The sequence below is a fragment of the Bos javanicus genome, chromosome 8 (assembly GCF_032452875.1).
Source record: "Bos javanicus breed banteng chromosome 8, ARS-OSU_banteng_1.0, whole genome shotgun sequence".
Lineage (NCBI taxonomy): Eukaryota > Metazoa > Chordata > Mammalia > Artiodactyla > Bovidae > Bos > Bos javanicus.
This window is the reverse complement of record NC_083875.1, coordinates 81,748,554-81,766,565: the sequence shown is the minus strand read 5'-3', so window position 1 is coordinate 81,766,565 and position 18,012 is coordinate 81,748,554. Positions and strand designations below refer to the sequence as shown.

The 18,012-nt window shown below is 46.3% G+C and overlaps 1 protein-coding gene across 1 annotated transcript in view; it reads left to right on the top strand.

The window, feature by feature from the left end:
• Positions 1-6,038: 6,038 nt before the first annotated feature.
• The window catches only part of FBP1 (fructose-bisphosphatase 1), a 30,934-nt gene continuing 18,960 nt past the window's right edge, over positions 6,039-18,012 (top strand). The window contains exon 1 of the mRNA XM_061426100.1: positions 6,039-6,404. Within this exon, the coding sequence (XP_061282084.1) occupies positions 6,235-6,404 (170 nt within the window). The 5' untranslated portion in view covers positions 6,039-6,234. The remainder of the gene's footprint in view (positions 6,405-18,012) is intronic.

The following is an 18,012-nucleotide window of genomic DNA, read 5'->3' as shown; positions in this document are numbered from 1 at the left end:
ATCCAACCATCTCATCCTCTCTCGCCCCCTTCTCCTCTTGCCCTCAATCTTTCCGAGCACCAGGGTTTTTTCCAATGAGTCGGCTCTTTACATCAGGTGGCCAAAGTATTGGAGCTTCAACTTCATCATCAGTCCTCTCAATTACTATCCAGGGTTGATTTCCTTTCAGATTGACTGGTTTGATCTCCTTGCTGCCTAAGGGACTCTCAAGAGTCTTCTCTAGCCCCACAGTTCGAAAGCATCAATTCTTCAGTGCTCAGCCTTCTTTATGGTCCAACTCTCACATCCATGACTACTGGAAAAAACATAACTTTGACTGTACAGACCTTTGTCAGCAAAATAGTGCCTCTGCTTTCTAGGTTTGTCATAACTATTGTTTCTTGACTACTTCTCCTTTGTTTCTGCATTCCCTCCCTTATTCGATTAACAACTATTTGAATCTGCCCTTTGGAATTCAGGGAAGGTCAAGGAGACTGACTGAAGCTTTCTTCCTACCAACAAGAAATGGAGGACACGGAAAGGATGTGTATCCAGGAGGGCCCTACAGGGTCCTGTTCTGTTTCAACAACTGTTGCTTTTATACAAAAGCAGAAGAAAGTTCCCTTGTTATCAGTAAGGGGCTAAAAGGACATGGAAATGGAGATTCAGACTGTACTTGCCTATTGCACAGTTATGTTCCATCCATCATGTTAATGATTGTGACTAGTTCTTTTCTGAGTCAGAGTACATAAACTTATTACCTGGGTATTAGCCAGAATCAGGAAGGTGCACGACCGGAGGACAGTGGGCACCTCCACAAACAGGATTTCTCCCTCCTGCCTCCACCTGTGCCCGGCAGAGCTGCTCCTTGCTGGCTGCAATGATTTCTCCTCCTCGATCATCACAAAACACACTGACCTCACACAACACTGTAGATGTAAATGGCATGTGTATGGCATTACCAACTTTGTTACAGTTCTTTGTCCTGTGAACAAGCAGTGATCACCAATTTCCTCACTCAGCTTTGTGTCAGAGGCAGGACGTTGAGAAGTAACAATCTGGGTGATCACTCACCACCCCTGCCACCCACCCCCTGAAATGAAGGTACTTCTGCTTGTTGCCCCACACCTCAAGGCAGCTAGCGCAACAGGGAGGTGGCCTCCTATCTTGATAATCTATTTACAAAAACTTTTAAGCATCCTCCTTAGGTTTAAGAAATTCCTTAACCTCAGCTCTAAGGCATGGAGGCCATTTCCCGCCCTACCTCCCCCCAGAATCCAATTGTTTGGAAATAGTCGAATAGTCTCTTAAGGGGCCCCAAAGTCTTAAGTAGGACTCCTAAAGCCATTTTTTTGTTTGTTTGTTTTAGCTCTTTCTACTGGACCTAGAGCCCATAGAGCTGGGTTTACTTTCTCTAAAATTTTTGTTGTTTCGTCACTAAGTCATGCCCGATGCTTTGTGACCCCTTCACTATCTCCTGGAGTTTGTTCAGATTCATGTCCATTAGTCAGTGATGCCATCCAACCATCTCATCCTCTGTTTCCCCCTTCTCCTCTTGCCCTCAATCTTTCCCAGTATCAGGATCTTTTCCAATGAGTCGGCTCTTCACATCAGGTGGCCAAAGTATTGGAGCTTCAACTTCAGCATCTATCCTTCCAGTGAATATTCAGGGTTGATTTCCTTTAGGATTGACAGGTTTCATCTCCTTGCTGTCCAAAGGACTCTCAAGATACGGGCCACTAAGTTTTCAGGTTCTATTATATCCTCTTCCAGGGCTAGTGAAATCTGTGTTCCTCTCCTGAGATATATGCCCATTCATAATGAAACAAGAGGGAAGGGGGCAAGGCACAACTTTTAAAAGCCTGACATAGCCACAGGACATGAAAATAAATAAACTGGTTAGAACCAAATAGGTCCAAGATGGTGGAAGATTTGACTTCCAGTAGAGCCTGAGACTCGTTATACGCTTATTGTAATACATTAGCATGCTAAATCGGAGAAGGCAATGGCACCCCACTCCAGTACTCTTGCCTGGAAAATCCCATGGACGGAGGAGCTGGTAGGCTGCAGTCCTTGGGATCACTAAGAGTCGGACACGACTGAGCGGCTTCACTTTCACTTTTCACTTTCATGCATTGGAGAAGGAAATGGCAACCCACTCCAGTGTTCTTGCCTGGAGAATCCCAGGGACGGGGGAGCCTGGTGGGCTGCCATTTATGGGGTCGCACAGAGTCAGACATGACTGAAGCGACTTAGCAGCAGCAGCAGCAGCATGCTAAATGACATACTGACCAGTGCCATGACTGTTCAGAGGCTAATCACAGAAGCCCAAAAAGTGTACAGTGGCCCAATTCCTGGAAATCCCCAACTCCTTCCCCAGGATTAGTTAGAATAATTCTCCCATTCATTAGCCTTTGAAATTACCCAGCCCATAAAAATTAACCATGCCATATTCTGGCATGTTTTGCCTTCTGAGATGGCCCACATTCTGTCTGTGGAGTGTTTTTTTCTCTAAATAAATCCACTTCTTACCTCTCACTTTGTCTTTTACTGAATTCTTTCTGCAATAGACATCAAGAACCTGAGCTTCATTAAGTCCTGAGATCAAGTGTGTGATCTCAGTTTAAAAGAAGCCAGGCTCAAGTCTCAGCCTGTAGGTTGAAGTCCCAATCTGGCTTCAGCTGGGTTTGAGTCCTGGCACATGGGTTCAAGTACCAATCAATGTTGCATGGTTTCAATTAGGTCAAAACTTATAGAGACTTTTACTTGAAAGGTCCCATATCACATGCCAATGGTTCTAAAAGAGAACCTCCTGTTAGATCTGCCCAATTCCCCTTTAACAGCACACTCCTGTTGGAACATTCTTCCCTTCAAGGTGGTCAAGACTGAGCAGAAATGGCTTCAAGAACTATTAAAAATTCTACTTTTTCTTCTTCCACTTCTTAGACAACCCAGGGCTCCTCTGGGGAGATGGGGATTATACCCCAAGGAGCCAACTAGGGAGCTCCTAGTCCCTGTCAGTGTTCCTCTGCTTGTGGCACCTTGCACTCTCCATGGTCCCCCTTCACAGAGGATGATCGGAGCATTCCCTTTTACTTACTGTCTTCTTTCTTGCTGGAAGCACATTGGTTGGGCCCGCACCTTGGTCCCTCAGCATATTCACCTGCGTTCATCCATCAGTGCCATGGGTTACTCAGTGTGCCCTAGGGGGCGACAGCCAGGAGACTGGTTTGTCTCTTTAGCTGCTTGTCCTCCTTTTCTTCCTCAGCCAATACCTGGGTTATTGAACACTCCCAACAGAAATACCCACCACATGAGAGTTTGGGGGCATTTGGACCCACCGCTACTTTCTGCAACTCCCCTTAGATGTTGGGGGCCACTCTGAGGTATAAAGTATAACCACTGGGTCGCTTTCAGGGGCATCTCCATTAAGAGTTGTCAGAGGCATTCTCTACCTTCTCTAAGAATGTTGATGGGTTTTCATTGCCTCCTGTTGAATGTTTCTGACTTTTCCCATTTATAGGTCTCCAGGCAGCAGCCTTCATCCCTTTAAGTAGGAGACTTCGATGATGCTCAAGTCAGGCCCTGCCCAGTCTCTATGGGATCCCATGTGGGTCAGTGGTGGGCACTACTCCTGTAGCTGGTCTCCAGGTCTGGTGACTGGGCTGAGTTTGGTGTTGCTGCAGCCCCATAAGGTACTGTACTAATGGGATCTTGTTCCACTTTTCTAACCTTTTGCAATAAAGATCCAACTGCAGGATGGTGTTATAATTTATCTTCTGGCCACTTTTCTTGATTTTCTATTGAGTCTTGGGGCCAGGCAACATTCCTGAGAAATGCCATCTGGTATTTTGCATGGGTTACACCCAAAAGATTTCCAACTTACAATACATTCCGATGAAGAACAATTGGGAACAGAAAAGTTGTTTTCCATTCTGATGTACCACAGTCAGCCATTCTCAAGGGCTGACTAATGTGAGTTATAGATACCCGAGTTTGCTTGTCCTGAGCCTGAAAGTAGATTTTCCTATGGTTGCTAAGGAACTCAATTTCAATTAATTTATTAACAGATAAGACAATCAGACATTGAAGACGAGACAAACAAGGCAAAAACATAAACTAGAACCCTATGACTCAAAACCAGGGTGAACCCAGACCAGCAGCCAAAGCCTCAGAACTCGAACCCCAGTTTAGTCGTCAGCTTCTGCCACCTGAAAGGGTGAGTTCAAGAACCCTATCCACCCATGTGTTCCCTGCACTCAAAAGTCTCTTGTTTCTTATTGAAAAGGGACTCAAATTGCCCCCCACCCCCATCACAGAAAAGGTGGCTTCTAAACCAGAGGTCTGCAGTTTCCCACTGGAAGGAATGCAACCTTCCAAAGTAGTAGGAAGGGAGTTCTCATTCACACAGACCTCTGGTTCCTTGGTGGCAGGAATGCAACCTCCCAGTGATAGAAATCAGGACCCGGTCTGGAACCCAGGGTGAAATCAGAAACCCAAGCCCAACTGAGTGCTTCTCAAATTCTGGTCTAAAAAGTGAGGCTATCCTGACATCCCCACCCATTGTAGCACCAGTTCTGAATTCTACTCACCCTCTGAAGTCTACTGGCATTGAACAGAGTTGTGCAGGTGGCCACTTGGCTCACAGAGACTGAGCCAGCGAACAGTCTGAACCAGTAGACACCCAACAGAACAATGTCTGACCAAGAGGACCTGGATTATCTGACCAAAATCAGAAGCAAATTAATCCACTTCACTCCAGTGTGGCCAGATCCCTTTGTCCCTGGCCAGGGCACATGTCCTACCAGAATTGCCAGAAATTGTACAGAACTCAACAGGCCCATCGTTTGGGGTGCTTGTAAGAAGACAGGGGCTAGCTCTCAAAGCATGGTCTTGCTAATAGCAGATGCTCAATAAATATTGTTCCATGAATAAGTGCATGAACTGCCTTAGGACAGAAGCAATGTGCCTACAAAACCCTCAGGATGTGGCCTTGGAGCCTCTGATCTCAGTGTGGTATCCAGGACACCCTTTCCTGGGTCTGTGAACATTTTCTCTGCAAAGTGCAGTTATTGGAAAGGAAGGTCTCTAACCCAGCACCAGCAGGACTCTCTGAGGCCTTCCCCCATATCAGCTCCTCTTCGAAGTACCTAGATAATACAGATAACAGTATTTGATACAAGTTTCCTGAGTTACTTTGTAGACGTGAATCCGCCTCCCTCCACCCCTCCACCAAATGAAGAAACTGCTTGATGACAATGAGCACATAGCCCCTGCCACTGCCCCCTGCGCCGCCCCCCCCCACCCCCGCCCCCGGCAAATCTGCCCTTAAAAATACTTTGCCAAAATCCTTTGAGGAGCTGGAAACTTTTCCGGGTATGAGCCACCTTGTTTCCTTGCATGGCCTTGCAATAAACCTTTCTCTGCTCCAAACTCAGACTGTTTGACTTTGTTTGGCCTTACTGTGGGTTTGGCACAGGAACTCGCATTAACAGGTCCCTTTAATAGCTCTCAGACTACAGAAATCTTGAGAACAGATCTGAATTAAGGATCCAAAACCAAGCCATCGGACAGTAAGGAACAGAGGAATCCAGTCTCTTGAAGTTGGTCAGAAGAATCAGACGACAGGACAAGCAGGGGTGGACAGAGGGCAGGGAGCAGATGGCAGGTGACGACGGTGGCGGTGGGAAGCACAGCGGTTAGAGCCTGAACCCCGGAGCAGCTGGGCTGCAGCGCGGGCTTCTCACTCACTAGCCAGGCTGCACTGAGCACTGCGCTTAACCTTCCCAACTTCCGTTTTCTATCTTAGCGGGGTAGGGCGGCAATCAGGATTGCACCTGCGTGGCAAGGTCGTCGTGCGAACTGAAAAGGACCATGGCTCAGAGTAGCGCTCTACCACGCTGGAGGCAGTTGGGCAGAGGCGCGTCGCGGCGACTGCGAGGAAGCGGAGGTGGGGTGGGGGCGGGGCACGAGGCGGGGGGAAACCCAGCGGCTGGGGGAACTGAGACTGGACGAGGATCCCGGACGTCATAGAGGGTCGGAGAGGGCGGGGCCGCAGTCGGGGGGGCGGGGTCCGGGGCGCGGAGGTGTTCCCGGGGGCGGAGGGCGGTGACCCGCGCCTATAGGCTACCCGGCCCCCGGACTGGAACCTGGCCCGCTCCGGAGCCGCCGCGCTGACACTCTGTGCTGCGGCCGCTTCCCACCGCTTCCCGCCGCCCGCACCTGTCGCCCAGCGAGCCGCAACCGGGCCCCAGCATGACGGACCAGGCAGCCTTCGACACCAATATCGTCACCGTGACCCGCTTCGTCATGGAAGAGGGCAGGAAGGCCCGTGGCACGGGCGAGATGACCCAACTGCTCAACTCGCTTTGCACCGCGGTCAAAGCCATCTCCACGGCCGTGCGCAAGGCGGGCATCGCGCACCTGTGAGTCAGGCTTCTGTACCCCCCAGCCCCCACCCTGGCCGAGTCCTCTTTCTCTCTGGCTGGGGATCTACCAGGCAGTGTGCTGTCGGTGCTCTGCCCCTCCTGTCAGTCTGTCTCTCTGATAGCTGAGATACCTACACACTGTCTCCGGTAGCTCCTCTGCAGAAGCTCAAACCACACTCAAGCCCTAGTTCCCCCCTCCCTTAAGCTTGTGGGTGCCCACTTGGGGGGCCTGTCTCACAGTCCATACCTGCCTCCACCCTGCAACCGGCGCCCCTGGGCTGAGCAGCCTTGGCACCTCTCTCGGCCTCCTCCTGGTGAAACTGACTGGCCCCATGGACACCTGGCCTGCCCACCACACCCACCCTAGCCTCAAATGGGAAAGTGCTGGTCCCCGTGCCTCCCTTTCCGTTTTTCTCTCCTTTTGCTTTCATTCCCTTTGAAATTGGGGTCCCAAGTCAGGTTTCTAATTGAGTATCTCCTTGACCCTGAACAAGTCTTGTTAAGAAGCAGCAGGTAAGCCGGGCTGGGAGGAGGCTGGGAGGAAGCCTGCAGTATTTAGCGCCTTCAGGGCTTCAGTGCTGGTGTACACGGGGCTGCAGAAGGTCTGGGGTGGGGACTGAGATGCTGGATTTCTAAGTTCTGTGGTGGTAGGGCTGCTGGTCTGCAGATCACATTGTGCGTAGTAAAGGAATGAACAGACACAGGGATTCAAAGGGTACCTTCTTGTGAGGCTTTTACGTTACTAAGACAAATACCCTTTGCTTTATTCTGGTGTGCACAAGGATTTTATGTTTAGACTGGTCCTCACTTTAGCTGAAGGATACTTGGGTTTTCAGATTGCTCATACTCCTTCCTAGTATTTCTCATACTCAGGAGCACTTCATAAGCATTGTACACAGTGCTCACTGCAGCTGAAAAAGCCCAGCCCCTGAAACCTGGATTCCTTATCTTGTCAGTTCTTCGCCTTTGGTTTTACAGTATGGCTTGGTAGAGCTAACTTAAAAAAAATTTTTTTTAATCTTATATTGGAGTATAGTTGGTTAACAATGTTCTGCTAGTTTCAGTTATACAATAAAGAGATTCAGTTATACATACACATGTATCTTTTTCAAACCTTTTTCCATTTAGGTTATTACAGAGTATTGGCAGAGTCCCCTGTGCTATACAGTAGGTCCTTATTGGTTATCTGTTTTAAATATAACAGTGTGTACATGTCAATCCCAAACTCCCAATCTATCCGAGCTGACTCTTAAGGAAAGAGTGTATCATCATTTATTTGTAGATGTCAAGCAAAGTTGGGCCCTGATGGGAGAGGGATTGGGAAATATGTTAGAAGGTGGTGACTCCATTACTATTTCACCTATGACCTTCTTAATACATGTCTAAGGAGACTTTGCTTTAGGAAACATTCAATTAAATTCTTACTTTAAACGTAATGTACAACAAGTAAAAGTGTCCTCACAGCTTTACCTGACTTTGAAAACCAGGGGGCTTATTTAAAAAGTGAAGGTAAGTAAAAGTAACTCAGTCATGTCTGATTCTTTGCCACCCCATGCACTGTAGCCCACCAGGCTCCTCTATCCATAGGATTTCCTACTGTTTTAAAAAAGAGTGCTTGTCATTTTTGTATTATTTAAAAATGTGTCAGCACCTCTCACAACCCCAAAGAGACTCAGAAACACAAGATCTGCTTTGAGGTGCATCTTTCCTACCTTAGGGCTTCCCTGGTGGCTCAGATGGTATAACGTCTGCCTGCAATGAGGGAGACCCAGGTTCGATCCCTGGGTCAGGAAGATCCTCTGGAGAAGGAAATGGCCACCCACTCCAGTACTCTTGCCTGAAAAACTCCATGGACGGAGGAGCCTGGCAGGCTACAGTCCATGGGGTTGCAAAGAGTCAGTCACGACTGAATGACTTCACTTCTTTTTTCCCACCTTATAAGTAACCTCAGATAGTGGGACCGTAGGTAGTGGGATATTAGTAGAAACCGGACAAAGGGTGCCAATTCTGGCTGTATGAATTGTGCATATTTTTTAAACTAGACACCTGTAAGCACTAGGTTAAAAAATAGTTTTTGCTATAATTATAAATTCCTTCATATGTTGCGCGCACGTGTGTGTGTGTTAGTCATTCAGTTGTGTCCAACTCTTTGCAACTCCATGGACTCTACTGTCCGTGGAATTCTCGAGGCAAGAATACTGGAGTGGGTTGCTGTGCCTTCCTCCAAGGGATCTTCCTGACCCAGTTATTGAACTTAGGTCTCTTTCATTGCAGGCATATCCTTTCCATCTGAGTCACCAAGGAAACCCTGTATATGTTACTTAACAAAAATTCAAACCACTCAGAAGAACACAAAGGGAAAAGTGAGACCCACCTTTATCCATTCCCCGGGGTATCCACTGTTCATAATCTACTGGGTTTCTTTTTTTACTAGATACTTCTCTATATTAATATAAATTTATACATGGATAAGCACTTCCATGTGACTATTTGTAAACAGCAAACAAAATGGAATCACACTTGACATGCCTTTCTGCAGTTTGCTTTCATTATTCAACTCTACCTAATGAGCCTCCTCCAATGTCAGGACATGTAAATTCACCTCCTCCTTTTTAACTGCTGCATAGTGTTCACTAGGGCTTCCCAGGTGGCACTAGTGATCAAGAACTTGCCTGTCAATGCAGGAGACATTAGAGAACCAGGTTCGATCCCTGGGTCAGGAAGATTCCCTGGAGGAGGGCATGGCAACCCACTTCAGTATTTTTGCCTGAAGGATCCCATGGACAGAGGAGCCCAGCAGGCTGTAGTTCATAAGTTTGAAAAGAGTTGGACACAACTGAAGTGACTTAGCACACACAGTGTTCCACTGTACAGCCATATCATGAGCTATTTGACATTTCCCGTATGTTTGGGCATGTCACTGGTCTTTCACTATTTCAAAGAGCATTGTACCCATGAAATGGGCATTTCACATGGTCATGTGGATGGCTGACAGAGAAAGAGTAGAACCTGAACATTCTGTATGCCCGTGGGAAAGTAAGTTTGACTGTCTCTGTATCATATGTAGTTGGGGAGGGGGCAATAAGATAAGATCTCAACTTGGGCTCCAAATTATGCTTATTATCGGCTTTGATATTCTGGATGAAAAGGCTAGTGTACCTGCAAATAACTTGTTAGTGCTGCTGACTTGCCCTAGTAGGGCATCTAGCCAGAGGGACAAGATGATTGCAGACTTGCAGGAACCTTGTGGGACCAGTTTATGGACATCAGCCCTGACTCCTCATCAGGCAGATCAGGAGTTTAAACATAGAGCCTGGAGCTCACTCTCTCTCTCTTAAATTTTAGAAGTTACTGAGAGATGAGAAAGATACAGAGGTTATGCTTTAGGGAAAATATTACATGTATAGAGTTAGAATACAATAGAGAATCTTTTCAAAAGAGATTTATTTGGCCACATAAGCTGAGTTTTAGAGGCTGGAGAAAGGTAGGATGATTCCAGGCTTAGCTGCAGCACTCGGGATCTTGGTTCCTACCTGCAGGGGTCTTCCTTTGAGAATGAGGGATCTAGGTCCCTGACCAGGATCAAACCTGGGCCCTTTGCATTGGGAGCATGGAGTCTTAACCCCTGAACCAAGAGGAAAGTCTCAGCAATAGAGATTCTGAAAGATACTTTTGTATAGTTGGCAAAAATATGTGGATGCGAAAGATGGTGGCCCATCAAGATGGTTGTTTGTAGTGGGCAGGCATAGCTGGTCATAAGGCCTGATGGCTGGGCTGCCATGTGAGGAGAGGTACAAGCTAGGAAGATGTTTCTGGAAAAGGTGCTTATTTGGTTTGACTGAAACCTGGAACCCTTCATGTAATGTAGTGATGGAGCATTTGTGGATGTTAAATTGTGGGCGCATTGGGGGAACATTATGTGGCAAGGGTGAATACTTTATTTTTGAGGGGGTGACCAAAGGGGAGAGGTACAGGTTTTTGAGTGGGGCAGTGGCACGATTGGAGATTCATCTGGGGCAGCTATGACTGGAAGTACAGAGTTAGAAGAGGGAAAGTGGAAGATGTGGAAACCCATCAGGATTCAGAACTGCAGGATTAGAGGAGATGGGGGAACATGGGAGAAGTCTGGGTGGGGGCTGGGGGAGAATGACAGTGAGGGAGGTTCTCAAAGAGCAGATCCTAGCAACTGAGATCAGGGCTGTAATGTTAAAAAACAAAACAGTGAAAATAAAACCACAATTCCAAAGGAGGGGCTGAGTTTTAGAGGCTAGAGAAGGCTGGGAAGATGATTCCAACATTATGGAGATGCTGAACTTGAGGTGTGAGAGGGGCATCCTATTGAAGATGTTGTGCAGCCTTCAGTTAGTGGCGACAGTCTGGAATTTGGGTATGAAGAAGTGACTTAAGATTAGGCCTCTGGGTTTTGACACATGCACCCGAGATAGGCAGAGAAGAAAACCAGGACCTGATTTAGCAGAACAGAAACATGGGGGGCTTTCAGATCAGTTCAGTTCAGTTCAGTTCAGTCGCTCAGTCATGTCCGACTCTTTGCGATCCCATGAACTGCAGCACACCAGGCCTCCCTGTCCATCACCAACTCCTGGAGTTTACCCAAACCCATGTCCATTGAGTCGATGATGCCATCCAACCATCTCATCCTCTGTCGTCCCCTTCTCCTCCTGCCCCCAATCTTTCCCAGCATGAGGGTCTTTTCACATGAGTCAGCTCTTCGCATCAGGTGGCCAAAGTATTGGAGTTTCAGCTTCAGAATCATTCCTTCCAATGAACACTCAGGGCTGATCTCCTTCAGGATGGACTGGTTGGATCTCCTTGCAGTCCAAGGGACTCTTAAGAATCTTCTCCAACATCACAGTTCAAAAGCATCAATTCTTCGGTGCTCAGCTTTCTTTATAGTCCAACTCTCACATCCATACATGACCACTGGAAAAACCATAGCCTTGACTAGATGGACCTTTGTTGACAAAGTAATGTCTCTGCTTTTTAATATGCTATCTAGGTTGGTCATAACTTTCCTTCCAAGGACTAACCGTCTTTTAATTTCATGGCTACAATCACCATCTGCAGTGATTTTGTAGCCCAGAAAAATAAAGTCAGCCACTGTTTCCACCATTTCCCCATCCATCTACCATAAAGTGATGGGACTGGATGCCATGATTTTAGTTTTCTGAATGTTGAGCTTTAAACCAACTTTTTCATTCTCCTCTTTCACTTTCATCAAGAGGCTCTTTAGTTCTTCTGCACTTTCTGCCATAAGGGTGGTATCATCTGCATATCTGAGGTTATTGATATTTCTCCTGGCAATCTTGATTCCAGCTTGTGCTTCCTCCAGCCCAGCATTTCTAATGATGTACTCTGCATATAAGTTACATAAGCAGGGTGACAATGTACAGCCTGATGTACTCCTTTTCCTATTTGGAACCAGTCTGTTGTTCCATGTCCAGTTCTAACTGTTGCTTCCTGACCTGCATATAGGTTTCTTAAGAGGCAGGTCAGGTGGTCTGGTATTCCCATCTCTTTCAGAATTTTCCACAGTTAATTGTGATCCACACAGTCAAAGGCTTTGGCATAGTCAATAAAGCAGAAATAGATGTTTTTCTGGAGCTCTCTTGCTTTTTCCATGATCCTTCAAATATTGGCAATTTGATCTCTGGTTCTTCTGCCTTTTCTAAAACCAGCTTGAACATCTGGAAGTTCATGGTTCACGTATTGCTGAAGCCTGGCTTGGAGAATTTTAAGCATTACTTTACTAGCATGTGAGATGAGTGCAATTGTGTGGTAGTTTGAGCATTCTTTAGCATTGCCTTTCTTTGGGATTGGAATGAAAACTGACCTTTTCCAGTCCTGTGGCCACTGCTGAGTTTTCCAAATTTGCTGGCATATTGAGTGCAGCACTTTCACAGCATTATCTTTCAGGATTTGAAATAGCTCAACTGGAATTCCATCACCTCCACTAGCTTTGTTCGCAGTGATGCTTCCTAAGACCCACTTGACTTCACATTCCAGAATGTCTGGCTCTAGGTGAGTGATCACACCATCGTGATTGGGTCGCGAAGATCTTTTTTGTACAGTTCTTCTGTGTATTCTTGCCACCTCTTCTTAATATCTTCTGCTTCTGTTGGGTCCCTACCATTTCTGTCCTTTATCAAGCCCATCTTTGCATGAAATGTTCCCTTGGTATCTCTAATTTTCTTGAAGAGATCTCTAGTTTTTCCCATTCTATTGTTTTCCTCTATTTCTTTGCATTGATCACTGATGAAGGCTTTCTTATCTCTCCTTGCTATTCTTTGGAACTCTGCATTCAAATGCTTATATCTTTCCTTTTCTCCTTTGCTTTTCGCTTCCCGTCTTTTCACAGCTATTTGTAAGGACTCCTCAGACAGCCATTTTGCTTTTTTGCATTTCTTTTTCTTGGGGATGGTCTTGATTCCTGTTTCCTGAACAGTGTCACAAACCTCCATCCGTAGTTCATCAGGCACTCTATCTATCAGATCTAGTCCCTTAAATCTATTTCTCACTCCCACTGTATAGTCCTAAGGGATTTGATTTAGGTCATACCTGAATGGTCTCGCAAAGAGTCGGACACAACTGAGCGACTGAACTGAACTGTACTGAACTGAATGGTCTAGTGGTTTTCTCCACTTTCTTCAATTTCAGTCTGAATTTGGCAATAAGGAGTTCATGATCCGAGCCACAGTCAGCTCCCAGTCTTGTTTTTGCTGACTGTGTAGAGCTTCTCCATCTTTGGCTGCAAAGAATATAATCAATCTGATTTTGATGTCGACCATCTGGCTTTAAGAACATATTTTGGAGAGATGGAGCTGGGCTCAGATTGGTGGCTCTGCTGTTTAATTTCTGTGAGGATTTGATACCATCCTATGAGCACACTTTGGGCTGGCATGAACTTAAGCCAACATTGGGGTTTGCAGCCTTTGAAGCTGCTCTGGTTGGCATCTCTTCTTCAAAATATAGTTGTCCCTAGATGTCCATGAGGATTGGTTCCATGACACCCCTCACCTACCAAAAGACACGGATGCTCAAGTCCCTTAGATAAAATGTCTGAGTACATCTGCCCTGAGTAATCTTGGGTTCAATTAACCACAGGTGGAAATTCGTGGATGCAAACCCCAGGATACCCAGGGTGGACTGTATTTCTGATCTGACCTTTGGATGTTCTGGGTTGGATGAATGGTTGGTCATTTACTTCAGAATCAATCAACAAGTCTGCTTTAGCAATAAGGATTAAATAACAATCTGCCTCCCTTTTTCTTGTGAAGATGAGCTCTTCCTCCTTGGCTCTGGTGCATGCTAATTCAAGAACTTTACATGGTCATGCTGACCTCAGAAGGAAAAGATCTAGTTAGTTAGCAAATCAAGGAAGTCATCGAAAGTTTTCTAAGTGTGGCCCTGACTCCAGTCCTTGTATCTAGAGAGGTGCTTCAGGAATGTTAAAGGAGACTTTCCCAGACTATCAGTAATCATAGACTTTATGGCTTTAAAACAGCTCTAGAAACTGTATGCAAATTTGAAAAAAGAAAAACATGCTAATATTTAGTCCAAATTTCTAAGGATTTAAAAACACTGGTCAAATGAACCTATCCTTCTAAAGAGTTTCCCACCATGTGAATTAAAGTGACTTATAGCTGTTTCACAGTTTCAGTGAAGTTTATATAGTAAGTATAAAGGAAGAGAGATTACTTGCTGCGTGGTGTAGCCAAAGAGAGAGAGAGAGAGAGAAAGAGAAATTACAGACAGCAAAATTTAAGTTGATTTTTTCTTCCCAAACTCCAGAGAGTTTTTTCTTCCCAAGCTCGGAGGACTTTTGTGTCTCCAGGGATTTAAAATTGAACAGTCACAGAGACATAAACCTTGACAGAATGCTGTGCCACCCTGAACAACTTGGGCTGCAGGGCCAACTAATATGAATAAAATTGAGGTGACATGTCATAAGCGTCTGAAATGAAATAATACATTTCATTTCAAAATGACCGGTTAGTCAAATGTGAACTTTGAGCACTTTCTTTTGCTTAGCTATCTGTGACACTGTTCTGCGCTGGCTGTCTTCCCAGGAGCTGCCTGAAAAACTGGTTCAGAAGTAGTTCCCCTCCCCCTCATCAGCCAACCGGTACTTAGTGGGTTCCTGTGGGACAGGCACACAGCACCACATGTGGGGCTCCATTAAGAATGGTGATGGCTGCCATTGGCCTCTATGAACCAGGTGCATCAGGTGGATTAGTCCTTGTCCTTACAAAGCCTAGAAATGAACCATCAGGGAGCTGAGACAACTTGATGGAAATCATGCAATCAGCAAGAGAAAAAGGCAGAATTTGAGCCCAGGTCCCTCTGGTGCTTCTCAGCAGGGTTGTATTCCTGCTGAGGGGTGTTGAGGGTGGGATTCTGTTTCCTGCCGACTTCCTTGGTGCCAGTCTCTGTTCTAAGTCCTTTACTCTTGTCAACCCATTTACACTCCTTCTCTACATACTGTGCCATAGATACACTAAATTCCGATTTTACCAAAGATCAGAGATGCTAAGAGATTGACACAGAATTGTTCAGCATGTGGCAGAGCTGGGATTTGAACCCTCATGGTCTAGGGTCCCAGCTTATGGAGGAAAGCCCATGATGCTGTTGCCTTTCCCTGCTGCTGCTGCCTGTGGCCATCAGGTTATACAGTGAAGGCTCTATCCTTTGGGACCTTTGATGGAATGATGACTGATCAAAATGCAGAAGAGTATTGCTTTTAAGGAGCTTCCCAGGTGGCTCAGTGGTAAAGAATCTACCTGCCAAGCAGGAGACCTGGGTTTGATCCCTAGATAGGGAAGATCTCCCTGGAGAAGGAAATGGCAGCCCACTCCAGTATTCTTGCCTGGAGAATCCCCATGGACAGAGGAGCCTGGTGAGCTATGGTCCATGGGGTCACACAGACATGACTTAGCAACTAAACAGCAGCGGCATTGTTTTAAAGGATTTTCTGAAAACTTTTGAAGAAAATAAACTCTTTTCTTCAGCTAATGACTTCTCCGAGCTTGGGAAGAAAAAAACTCTCTGGAGTTTGGGAAGAAAAATCAACTTGAGAAGACTCTGCACTTCCTAATGCAAGGGATTTGGGTTTCATCCCTGTTGGGGAACTAAGATCCCACATGCCAGGGAGGTGTACCCAAAAAGTAAAAAAAGAAAAAAAAAAGTTGCAGAATCCTTTCCTGCTTCCGACTTTTCATTGATCCGTAGAATATGTACTGTCCAGGTCTTGCTTCCCTTCTGGGGAACCCTCGTGAGACGTTGTGGGGGAAGCCTGACTGAACATTTGCTTAGTCCTGGCTCGTCATTCCTGGGCAGGATGAAGCAGGGCCATGTGAGATAAAGCTAACTTCACGCGCTAAGGTGCACCATGCAGAAACCAAGGTGATGGGGGTATTGACTCAGATATCGTCACTAGTGAGATGGCAGGAATTCTTCATTCATTGGCATTCTTCATTCTGAAGCCTGTTTCTACCTTAGAGTCACTTTCCTGATCCTTCTTGAAGACCTTCCTAACACAAGGTCCCACTAGGGGAAACCCTCCCACAAGATATCCTAGAGTGTGCCTGAATCTTGACTTTAAGGGGCCCAGAATAATCTCTCTTCATTTTTTTTTTATGCTTCACAGGCAACTGGAGGAAAGATGGGGAAGGATCTTTCTGGTTAAAACAGAGGAGGGAGGCTCCACAGGGGTAAAGAGGAGGATGGAGAGGTGACCACCTGTCCAGGCAGGGAGGCAGGGCCATCACAGAGGTCTGCATGGTTTGGCCAAGATGGCAATTTGGGTTCTGGTGTGTGGAGTGTCCCCCACAGTTCTGCAGCTGTTATATGGCCCCACCTGACTCCCCCTGAGAGGTGGTGTGACCCCAGGACAGGAGCCGCCTTATAACCCTAGAACAGCAGAGTGGAACCCGGCTGGATGAGCCAGCTGCCCTGAGGCTGACTACAGCCTCTTGTAGCCCACAGCATGGGAAAGACTTTGAGGTTTAAAAAGTTACTTGTATAAATGTGCACAGAGCAACCCCTCCCATTTGGAAATATGTGAAAAACAAAGTCCTTGTCCCTTTGGATAAATTACTAACCCAGAGCTATTCTTTGGAATCATTACTGGCTGGCTTATTTGGACTCTCTTAGGGCTTTGTCATAGCTTCATTTTTGTTTGGAAAACATCCAAAGTATCCTTCAGCTGGAACTGCTCCCTTGCAGTGAGATCTTCCTTGACCATCTTGACCCTTTCCCAGCCGTCCCCCAGCACCTTGTTTCCTTTTATTAAAATGAGAGCACCTGTCACTTTCTGACATCATCTTATTCATTCGGAAGTACATATTGATTTCTTGTTTTCCTCACTCACTAAGCTCCATGAGGGTTAGATGCTGAATGGCATCTTGTTTAGCACAGCACTCAGTACAGTGGGGACAAAAAATATTTGCAGAATAAATAATCACTCACACAGGCCTCTGGGAAGATTTTGAGTGAGAGGGCTGAGGCCTAACTGCTCTTCACCCATCTCACTGAGCCAGGTGCCTGAGCAGGTGGAACATGGATAGTAGGTATTGCCCACTCTTGCCTCGGTGGCTCATCCACCTGTTCCAGCCCCCCAGGCCTCCCTGGAGCTGTCCCCATAGGCCAGTCACTCTGGGGACTGTGCCAGAGGCTTCCTCCACACTCCAGGGTGTGGAGTGACCTTGAAGTCTACTGAGTCCTATACTCATTTCTTCAGGCTTGGGTTTCTATTCTCTTCAGTGGATACTTTTTAGCAAGTATTGCTTGAGGGCCTACTATGTGATGGAAGCTGGGACACAGTGGGGAAAAACATACCCCTCTGTCCTCATCCTCATGGAATTAAAAGTTAAACAATCATGGCAACACGATGATGGGTGAAGCAAGGTGGATCTTGAGAATCCTCCCATAGTGCTGCAGATTCTTAATGAGTGCTCCTTTTAGTGGGAAAACTGGGGATTTAACATTGAAAGTCAAGAGCTGTGCTAAACCCTTTGTGTATATGCGATGTGTGTAATCCTCCAACAGCCCCATGAGGCATCATTGCCCTCCATGTTCATGAGTGAAAAGGATTGCTCAGAGAAAGCAAAGGATTTGTAGAGCTGAGGGCCGAGCCAGGTCTCTTTCAGGAAGCCTATATTCTTTTCCATCAATGTTGTTTGCCCTTTTGAATTAGTGATGATTTTAATGGTGGAAATGTCAGGCTAGGAAGGAGAGCCAATTGATGCCAGTAGGGCTGTTGAGGGAGATGGAGGCCAGTGAGTGATTGGGTCCAGCCAGGCCCTAGTTCAACCCAGAATTTGGCTGCCTTCCTTCTTCATCAACATCAGCCTCTCAATTGAAGTGAGAAAGAGATTGTGTGGAAGGAGAAGCAAAACCTCAGCTGCAAGTCTGATAGATCCCTTGGTCTTTCATTCATGAAATAGGAGTGACATAATGAAAAGAAAAGGGTTTGGAGGAGGGCTGGAGGGATGAGATGATGTTTCCAGGTGGGCGGGAGAATGCTGCTGAAAGAGACGACACTGGAGAATGGGCTCGGTGATAACTGGGGTTACTTCCTGGAGAGAGT